The sequence below is a fragment of the Phalaenopsis equestris genome, unplaced genomic scaffold (assembly GCF_001263595.1).
Source record: "Phalaenopsis equestris unplaced genomic scaffold, ASM126359v1 Scaffold198186, whole genome shotgun sequence".
NCBI classification, from domain to species: domain Eukaryota; kingdom Viridiplantae; phylum Streptophyta; class Magnoliopsida; order Asparagales; family Orchidaceae; genus Phalaenopsis; species Phalaenopsis equestris.
Window position 1 is genome coordinate 19,842 of NW_018218120.1, and position 10,732 is coordinate 30,573.

General features: G+C 31.8%; 1 protein-coding gene across 3 annotated transcripts; it reads left to right on the forward strand.

Moving 5' to 3' along the window:
• The first annotated feature begins 4,452 nt into the window (after positions 1-4,452).
• On the forward strand, positions 4,453-9,331 carry LOC110035565 (IQ domain-containing protein IQM1-like). 3 transcript variants are annotated; one of them, XM_020739810.1, is made up of 10 exons: positions 4,453-4,762; positions 5,613-6,104; positions 6,201-6,315; positions 6,675-6,740; positions 7,006-7,094; positions 7,203-7,290; positions 7,425-7,562; positions 8,084-8,176; positions 8,288-8,389; positions 8,734-9,331. In XM_020739810.1, exons 2-10 carry the CDS (start codon positions 5,662-5,664, stop codon positions 9,199-9,201), a joined length of 1,602 nt encoding a protein of 533 aa, XP_020595469.1. In that variant the 5' UTR covers positions 4,453-4,762; positions 5,613-5,661; the 3' UTR covers positions 9,202-9,331. The 3 variants fall into 3 exon arrangements, with proteins under 3 accessions (XP_020595469.1, XP_020595470.1, XP_020595471.1); XM_020739811.1 differs by having other exon boundaries at positions 4,453-4,616; XM_020739812.1 differs by having other exon boundaries at positions 4,453-4,576.
• Positions 9,332-10,732: the final 1,401 nt, after the last annotated feature.

Here is a 10,732-nt window from a genome sequence, read left to right on the forward strand (position 1 = left end):
TATATATATATATATACATATATATATATATATAGTGACTCAAAAAAAAATTTAATCCCTCTAACAGAAGTGGGTGTGGATAATTTCTTTATAACTTATTTTTTTATCGAACTCCATCCATTACTTAGATAACCTATTCCCTAGAATCATCTCTCTAGTCACTATAAATTGACCTTTTTTCTCAATTAAACACTTAGTTAGTCTCTTCACATTGCTGTACAAATTTTAATAAATGTTTGGGATATTAATCAAATGATATGCCAAATATTAAGAAATCACTCAGAAACACATCAATCTCTTTTTCTTTTAAGTCTAAAAAAATTGACATCATACATTTCTAGAAACTGGTTGAGGCATTACAAAGGCTAGAAGGTATCCTTCTAAACGCAAAGGTTGATAAAAATTATTTTATCATAATCTACTAATGCTATAGAAATTTTATAGTATCCTCAATGACCATCTAGAAAACAAAAAATAAGAATATTCTACTAGTTTTTTAATATTTTGTCGATGAATGAGAATAAAAAGTGGCCTTTTGTGGTAACTTTGTTCAACTTCCTATTTTCTATTCAAACCCTTTGTGACACTCCTAGTCAGGATAAGTTCATTATTTTCATTTTGCACTATAGTTACACCTCCTTTTTTGGGTACACAGTGTAAAGTCTAAGCCATGCACTATAAGAAAGAGGGTAGATATTTCATGCACTTCAAAATCTTCTTTTTACTAAGTCTTTCATCACTGGTTTAGCCTCTTTCGGGAATTAAATTTATGTTAATTATCTTCCTCCATCAATGTTCTATGCATACATAAAAAGGGGTTTATACCATTTATATATGCTCTACTTTGCCTTAAAGCTTTCTTAAAAGTCCCCAAAACATGCAATAACTTTATCTCTTGTAATTAAGTCAATTCAAAAAAATAATCACATGTAAAGTAGAAGATTCTTCAAAGAACTCATACTTCAAATAGAGTGGAATAACCTTAAGCTTTAATTTTGAGGCATCAATTATAAATGGTATTAAGGGTTTAGAATTATTTGAGGTGTCTAGAATCCCAAATCATTGCCTAATAACTTTTGGAGTTTCTTCTAATAATGGAGCTTTTAATTCTTAGGTTCATTACTATCATCCTTAATGAATTCTTACTCTGTCATAAAAATCTCGATAGTATCTTAAAATTAGCTCCTTATCAACCCATCCACCAAGTCTACCAAGAGCATGAATCATTCTTGAGTCATGGTGGTAATTAATTGATTTTAAATCATTAAAAGTCATTTCCTGATCATTTATCCTCAAACTCAAATCCCTGTTATAAACATCTATCATACCCCTTCCTATAGCTAAAAAAGGTCTACTTAAGATAATCAAGATCTCCTTATCTTTCTGAATATCTATGCTAATAAAATTAGCGTGGAAGATTAACTTTTCAATCTTAACAAAAAAATTTCTTTATAACCTCATAGAATAGGTAAGAGAATGGTTAGTTGTAGGGTCATTATGATATGCTCGACTTCTCTTAATCTTAGTCACAAAAATATAGATAGAGGAATAAAGTTAATATTAACTCTTAAGACACATATTTCTTTCCCAAATAGTTTCTTTCTAATGGTATAAGTGATGGTGAAGCAACTGATGCCTTTAATTTCTTAAGAAATTTCTTTTGAGTTATAACACCACACTCCTCACTCAGAGCTACAGTCTTAAGATGTCATAGTTTCTTATCTTACTTAACATATCTTTCAAGAATTTTACATAAATTGCCATCTATTTTAAATATTCCACAAGTGAGAAGTTCATTGTGAACTTTTGAACACTGATAAAAATCTTGAGAACTATTTGTCTAATTTAGGTCTAAAATCTTAAAAGGAAAAGGTGGTGGTGGTCTCTCTTTTCCCGTCTTAAGGGGTACGCCATATTTTTCTAAGTCTTTAGATGAGTCAGATTTTCCTATGTCTCTAAATTTTTCTAAGCCCTAGGTAGGTTTTTCAATAGGTCATTCAAGCTCAAGTTCAATTTTTTGTTCACTAAACTTCTTTCTAATCATCTTTTCCAATTCCTTTCCATTTATTAACTTAATGGCTTTCACTTGCTCTTTTTTTTGTCTTCAAGATCTCATTCAATATTACTAGGCAATGCCCCTTTGAGTCTAATATTCAAAGAGTTATCTATTTTCCCTAGTTGATTCTTAATATTTTTTATTGTTATAGTTGGACTTTGTAACTAGTTCTGCATTTTTAACAAAAATTCTTCTAAAGTTAATTTATTATCATTAAATCGAGAATTTATAATGAATCTTGGTGAGAGAGTCGTTCTTGCATTACTATTACCTGATTATTCTAATTTATTACAAGATTGGGAAGAATTGTTATCCCATTGTTGGTTTTTTATTCTATAATTATTGCTCCAACCGAGATTAGGGTGATCCTTTCATCCATGAGAAAATGTGTTAGAGTAAGGGTTATCAGCTATATTGGTTATAACATTTATGAATTTCATAGAAGCACTGCAAGGGTCCACTAGTAATCCAGAGGCATTCACTTCTATTGCTAGTGATCTTTTTGCTAGATTTAAATCTAAATTATCTAACTTCCTCAATCTAGTAGGTAGTTGTGAAGTTAGAATATCTAATACATGATAATCATGGACATTAGCTACCTTCCTAAAATTTACTCTATCAACAAGCCATTGGAAATTGTTGGTCATCTCCACAAGTAATGAATTGGTCTCTTCAATTGATTTGGATAGAAGGGACCCCAAGGTGAAAAATCTATAATTGACCTTAGCGATCCCACCATCTCATCATAAAATTTTTTAATGATAACCCAGTCATGTGGTGCATGATTGGGCCACTTCCTAAGTAGTTTTTTAAATCTCTTCATGCTTCATAAATGAATTCTCCCTCTATTTGACTAAAGGATGTGATATCATTCGTAAGTTTTGTAGTATTAGAAAAGTATTTTGTTAGGAATTTATGTGTTGGTTCATTCCAAGTGTTCATAGGTCATAGTTCTAACATGTTTAATCACATATTAGCTTTTCCCTAAGTGAGAAAGGGAATAATCTATGTATAATTGTGTCATTAGAGACACCACTATATCTTAAGGTGACCCAAAGTTCTAAAAAGCTGATTACGTGGAGGTGGGGGTTTTCTGTGGATGATCCCACAAATTAATTATTCAAAATCGTTTCGATGATAATTGGTTTGATTCAAAATAATTGACTTTTATACTAGAGTTTTTGATACTCAAGTGAATTTCCTCAACCTTTGGGTTGACATATTCTCTAAGTGATTTAGACATGATATTCGGTATAGGTTTGTTAATCTCGTCCTAAAATAGTTTATCATTTCTACTAGATTCATTTTACATTTTCTTATGTTTTTAATTTATTAGCAGTTATTTCTAGTTCAAGGTGGTAAGGAACAAGTTCATCTAATCCAATCCTACACATATAACTTAGGACTATAAACTAACCGACCCTAAGCTAATAGGAAACACAAATATAATGATTCAACACATAAGACAACTATAACTTGTTAAAAAAATAACTTACAAACTATCACAGCAAAATCACAAGATGCAATATTTTTGTAATTTTTAAATATGCAAATAACAACACGAAAAATCTAATAGTCACAAAACAATATGTTGAACAAAGATAATAATACACATTTCAAAAATAAACTACAAGTAATTCAACTAAAATTCTCTTAAATTAGAAAGTCAACATTGTTCCCTGACAACAACGCCGAAAAGTTAATGCCTGAAACTGCTACGAAGCCTGTGATAATAACATAGACATATGTATCACCCAAGTAAAATGTGGATCTGAGTCCGTGTGTTGATTCCATAGAGAACTTGCTAAATTTTCAAACATGTTTAAGTTCTTGCTTAAAAGTCTAACTTGAAGTGTTGAAAGTTTTGACTTCAAAAAGTGTTTACAGTCCTAATAATAAAAAATCTATCTAAATTTTGTAGTTTTTTCGATTAAATGAAGAAATCATACTCCTGTGAATTAGATTGTGTGAATAATTAATATTCTTCCTATGAATTCCTCACTTTATTGTTAACAACCAATGACAAATCCTCCATAGCTGCCATCCAAGTCAAAAGAAACATTAGAAGCTCTTATTATAGTTAATGGACTTAATCATGTCAAGCATCTCAAGTATTCTCTAGTCTCATATATAGATTATAATTTCTTAATATCAATATTTCTAATTTACTAGTTTATTATGATTAAAAGTCCAAGATTAAAAGTGACTTAACACTGTAATTTATTAGATTAAAAGTAAATTAAATTATAAAAATCAATACATCAATAATTCACAAATTTTTAATTGCTCTAAAGAAATTTCATTGATAATGAGATATCGGACACAAGTCAGTCGTCTTCTGCGCATGAGATAGAATGGGTAGTGCTACTGTTCACGGGATATTCTGGTAAAAGCCGCTGATTTGGAGTTCAGCGGGAACTTCTTCGAAGCTGCCCTCGCTACCCCATTTCCCGATCTTCGCTCCTCTCTTTATTACTCGATTCCAGGAAACATGGTGACGTTGAAGATGAAGCGAAGAAGGTTTGAAACGAGAGAACCTTGACCATTTCTCCTTTAAAAGGTCCGAAATACCTCGTGCGATTTTCATTCAGTAGTTGTCGTTCTCTCATAAGCGAAAGCCAGATCAAGCATCCAGTTTTTTTTCTTCAAGCATCCAGTTTTTTTTCTTCAAACTTTCAAAGAATTGACCATTGAATTCTTTGTAAGGTAGAACATACTCACTGCTTCTAAGGTTTACCGTTTTCTTCTTTCGAAGGCATACCTGCTTGTTTTTTTATTAATAATGTCTATTATCTCTGGTTTTCTCTTCTCTTTCTTCCATTTTCTGCCTCTATAAGTAAAGAGAGGGATGGGATTGTCTTCATGGTAGCTTCTTCTTGTTTTTTCTTATATTAGCTCCACTGTTTCAACTATTGCTTCTAGTGAGGCATTCTTAATTCCCGTTGCCTATCTAGCTGGTAAATATAATAGATTTTCTTTTCTTACCATCGCTTCTAGTCTGTTTACCATAGTGTTTGTAAAATCGTGTTTGAAAAGAGCTATTCTACTATTCTTGCAATATTCCTTTCCCATATGTTTTGAGGGTCGGATTCTTTGAAATGTATGGAGAACATTAATTTTTATTTTTGAAAATTTTATGATTGATTTTGGGGTGGATGGGGTGCATCGCTTTAGCGTCTTTTGGCTTTGTTTGGACTGAAGAAAATTGAAGGAAAAGAAACTAAATCTCAACAAATTTCATTTAACTTTCTTGCATTCAAGATAGAATTGGTATGCAGGGGCATAGCGTTTTTACATTTTTTTTGATTTATCAACTTTTTTCTCTTTCAGACAAAACCAACTTGCTAGTTTCGAAGACGTACACAAAGATGTTTAAAAAGAAAAAACCTTCCTATAAATATTTCAAAGCTTTTGTCTTGAATGCAAATGGTTTATTTAGCTTTTTCAACATTGGCAACTCTAATCAATTAAAAGTCTCTCTTTTCTTTTGGATCTTCTAATCGAATATCATTAAATTGAAATATTACTGACCTCACTAAATATTAATTTCTTTCAGGATAAACCTCCTGCTTGAAGGACTTGATTAAAATTCTGATTTTTGGTTAATGGGTTTATCTCTGTCCTTACTTTCATGGGCATGGTTTGAATCCATGAAATCAAGGATCTTTGGTCTCAAGGAAGTTGAAGCTGCTTTGGTTAAATCCCTTAGTTTCGATGAGAAATACATCAAGACAACCTCAAAATCACCTAGCTTTAAAAAAACTGATTCATTGTCATCAATGGCTCCTGGCGGCTTGGTCATAGAGAGATCATTAAGCTTAAAAAATTGGCAGCCTTCAGAGGAAATAAAACCACAAAATACTGTCTTTAAAGGCATGGAGAATAAATCTTTGCCAGAAATAAATCCATCAAATTCAATTCCTGAATTTTGTTCCCCACGGCCGCGGAGCGAGCTTGATGCGGCCGCTGTAAAGCTTCAAAAGGTTTACAAAAGTTATCGCACAAGAAGAAATCTTGCCGACTGTGCTGTCGTTGTTGAGGAGCTATGGTTGGCCTTCAATTCCTCTGTTTCGTTCTAAATTTAAGCTTTATTCCGTATTTTATTTCATTGTTCTAAAACAAAAAAAATTTCTATGGTTTCTAGGTGGAAAGCTTTGGATTTTGCATTTTTGAAGCATAGCTCGGTATCTTATTTTAACTTCGATAAACCTCAAACAGCAGTTTCACGATGGGCTAGGGCGCGCACGAGAGTTGCCAAGGTAGACATACCATATTTTCAGCTGATGCCCTTTTATAAGACGATTTACATGAGTACCACCCAATTCATATGTATTTACATATCTAATACTTAAACTTCAATTTTTACATACAATCCACCTTATTTTTGCATGAATATGTTTATTTCACTTTTTAAAAGTTAAAATGATGGTACTTTTTATGTGATATGGAAGATTTGGGTGGTATAAATGTAAAAAAGTAAAGTTTAGGTGTTTGATATGTAAATAGATAGGAATTATAGATAGGAATTGGAATTGGGTGGTATGTATGTAAATGCCCCTTTTTTTAACAGCTTAGTTATGATCTGTATAGTCATCAATTCAATGCTTTTGCTTTTCAGGTTGGAAAAGGTTTGTCTAAAGATGAGAAGGCTCAAAAATTGGCAATACAGCACTGGCTTGAGGCCGTAAGTGTTTGCGCTTTTGCCATTTGATTTTACAGTATACCTTGCGTAGTGATTTCCCCCTTAACTTTTCCTGCTGTTCATTTCTTATTTCATATTTTGACCACGTTGAGAAATACTTTTTTTTTAATTTCCTTCTGCACCCTCTGAGAGGCTTCTGAGGAATATTGGCAATATTTTTTTCATATTTAGTATATATTTAATGACTGCAAAACAAATTGCTACCAATTTTTGTTTATTAATTTTGTGACGTAATCGCGACATACAGATTGATCCGCGTCATCGGTATGGACACAATCTGCATCTCTATTACGATGTTTGGTTTGCAAGTGAGGGCGCCGAACCATTTTTCTACTGGTAAACATCTCTGAGAAAATCCATAAAATTGTAAACTTTTCATCAAAGCAGTTAGTTACAGTTTCTTCAACTACTCTTTACACTTTTGTTTTCTTCCCAAACATGAAGGTTGGATGTTGGAGATGGAAGAGAAATAAATCTTGAGAAGTGCCCAAGAACCAAGCTTCAGCAGCAATGCATAAAATATCTTGGACCAGTAGGTCTTTTATATTTAATTTCTCTTGTGCTGTCATCAGTTTTTCTAAGTAGAAATGTGCACTTTTTATATAAATCCAATTTTATAATGTAATTCTAAATCATTATATTTGTTCTTTACTTGTTTTGTTGCAGAAAGAGAGGGAGGCTTATGAAGTCATTGTGGAGAATGGAAAGTTTGTATATAAACAAAGCGAAGATTTTGTGAATACTGATGATGATTCAAAGTGGATATTTGTTTTGAGCACGTCAAGGGCACTATATGTGGGGAAGGTATACACCTTTTGTATGAAAACTATATGTTAAGAACATATTATTTCATGGAATATGCAAACTTTACAATGTTCATCTAACCATTAGTACTTGAGCTGCATGTTTACCTTATTTTTATAGTAAAAAAAAAAAAGGAAATTTAAATACTTATGATACAACCTTATTTTTATAGTAAAAAAAAAAAAGAAATTTAAATACTTATGATACAATTCTGATGCATTTACATATTTAACACCTAATGTCTGGTATTTATAATTTTAACTTTTTGGTATTAAAAACCAGTGTAAGAAAAGGTTTTTTTTTCCTTCTAAAAAATGAGTGATAGTAGCATTTCTGATGTGATGTCAAAGATCTGAGTGCTATGTAGGTAAATATGAAAATTCGGTTGTCAGATATGTAAATATATAAGAATTGCGTGTTATGTATGTAAATGCCCCAAAAAAAATTACCAAGAGACAGTAATTCATTCTGCGTGACTCAAATTATTGCATTACTAACATCCTATTCTTCTTTCCTTGCAGAAGATGAAAGGCACATTTCAACACTCAAGCTTTTTAGCTGGGGCAGCTATTACAGCTGCTGGAAGACTGGTTGCCAAAGATGGAGTTCTCAAGGTTTGCAATTATATCCTTAAAGATTGACTGAGGCCCTATTGTTTTCTTACTAAAGCTCTTTCTATTTTTTGAAAATAATAATTTTAATAATAGTTGAATTACTCTATCCAGGCTATATGGCCATACAGCGGCCATTACCTCCCAACTGAAGAAAACTTCAAGGAATTCATCAGCTTCCTCCAGGAGAACAATTTAGACCTCACCGATGTGAAGGTGAATATTTCCCCATTTTTATTTATTTGTGCGGGGAAGTTTTTCACAATACCACTTAATTACTATGTATTGACATATCTAAACTCCTAAACTTCAACTTTTACACATGTAAACATCTATTCACTTTGTGAAAGATAAAGTAGCGGTATTTTTGTTGTGATACGAAAGATTTGGGTGGTATAACCGTAAGAAGGAAAATTTAGGTGATAGATATGTAAATACATAGGAGTTGGGTGGCATGTATGTAATTGCCTTTTTTTTTTTTTTTAAATCTGTTCCTTGTCTGAGTACAACTTGCTCCGATATACAAGCTATCATTACTGACAAATAACATATGTTCTCAGAGGTGTTCCGTTGATGATGACCAATTCGATTCCTTCAAGATGCCCTGCGATGATGAGCCAATGAATCAGAATGTGGCGAAAGTGGAAGCGGTTGCAGGAGATGCTAGCATTACTGAAACTGAAGATTCAGAAAAGGTTACCAACTCTTCATTACCTGATGCCATTGGGAGCGAAGATAAGGTGGACAAAGCAACAGTGCTCGAATTCAACCGGCGAATTTCGTGCAAATGGAGCACGGGAAATGGACCAAGAATCGGATGCGTGAGGGATTATCCTGCTGATCTGCAGTGCAAGGCACTGGAGCAAGTTAATCTTTCGCCGAGAACCGTCCCGTTGCCGCCTGGTAATCGGCTTCCGATACGATCTCCTCGGCCAAGCCCCACGATTCGGCTATCTCCGAGGTTGTTGAACATGGGCATGCCTTCTCCCACGGTGTCTCTAACTCTTCCTAACTTCAAGAAGAACTGAGATCGATGACATTTTTGAGTTGTTTAGGGTTTAGGGCTGCGGGGGAAGCAGATGAAGAAGGCGAACTGCCTTATTCTTCTGACTTGATTTTCTTTTTCAATTTTTTTTTCAAATTATGTTGATTCCTTGATTGATGCTTTTCTCTTTCAAAATTTTTTTTTCAATTTATGTTTGATTCCTTGATTGAGATCTATTAAATTATTATTTTGGTCATTGATTTAAATGGCCGAGTAATTTTATGTAAATTACCTTTTTGTTCTAATAACAGTTGTGAACACTAGATCCAGAATTCTAAACGGAGAGATTTAAGATTATATCGTTTAAGATTAAATCTGATGATATAATAAATATTATAATTATTTTAATATAATTTAAATAATAATATATTAATAACATTTTATATAATGAATAATATTTTAATTTAAAATATTTAATTTTTTTTATTCTAAATCAAAATTTTGGTGTATGGCATTTTTTATGTTTTTTAATTTAGTGCTCATTTGGCGTCGCCGTTGTGCTGCAGAACGTTTTCAAAATGATGACATGGTCGTTTGTTTTCTCCTCTTCACAGTGTTGCGGGATAAACTATTTTCCTTTTGTATTACATGCCGCCCACAGGTTCGATCCTACAACCCACATTCGAAGAATATTATTTACGGCTTTGTCATCCTGCGGTTCTGCGACAAGTGTTTGTTATTCGGGTTGAATTTAAGTGTTATCGTGGTTCCATGACAAATGGTGTTGAGTGTGTTATTATGATCGTATTGCAGTCTTACTGTGGTTTTGCGGCAATGGTGCTATTGGCGGTTTTATTACAGCAGTATGACGGTGTTATTGGCGTGGAATTAAAATAATTGGTTTTGGAAGCTTCAATGTTATTACTTGCGTTTTGCGCGACAGCGCATGTTATCATGTGTTATTTTGCGCGACAGCGCATGTTATCATGTGTTATTGTTGAATAATCTGGGATATTCACTATGTATATATTATATATAATAAATTAATACTATTATTATATTTAGCATATATAATTATATAAAATCATAAATAAATAGTATATAACTTTATATAACACTTAAATATTATATTAAATGTATATTAATTTATTTAATATGTAATACTTATAGATATATAGTATACATTATATGTTGTTTATTATAAATATATTTGTAAATAAATTTATAATTATATTACCAAATTATTACTTTGTTTAAACTTACTAAATATATATATTAAATTATATAATATTATTAATGCATTTTATATAATTAATTTTAATTTAAATACTTTAAATTTTACTATATATACCATATTTTCTTATATAATTTATATACTAAAATTATTTATATGGTAAGTATAAAAATTATATTAAAATATATTAGGTATTGGAGTTGGATGGTATCTTTGGATGACGACGTAACTCGTGACATACGCCATATGAATTTTAAAATTAAATATATCATAATTTTAGTTGTAATTTTAGTAATTTTTTTAGTACACATGATACACATTGTTAAGTGATGTGTGTATC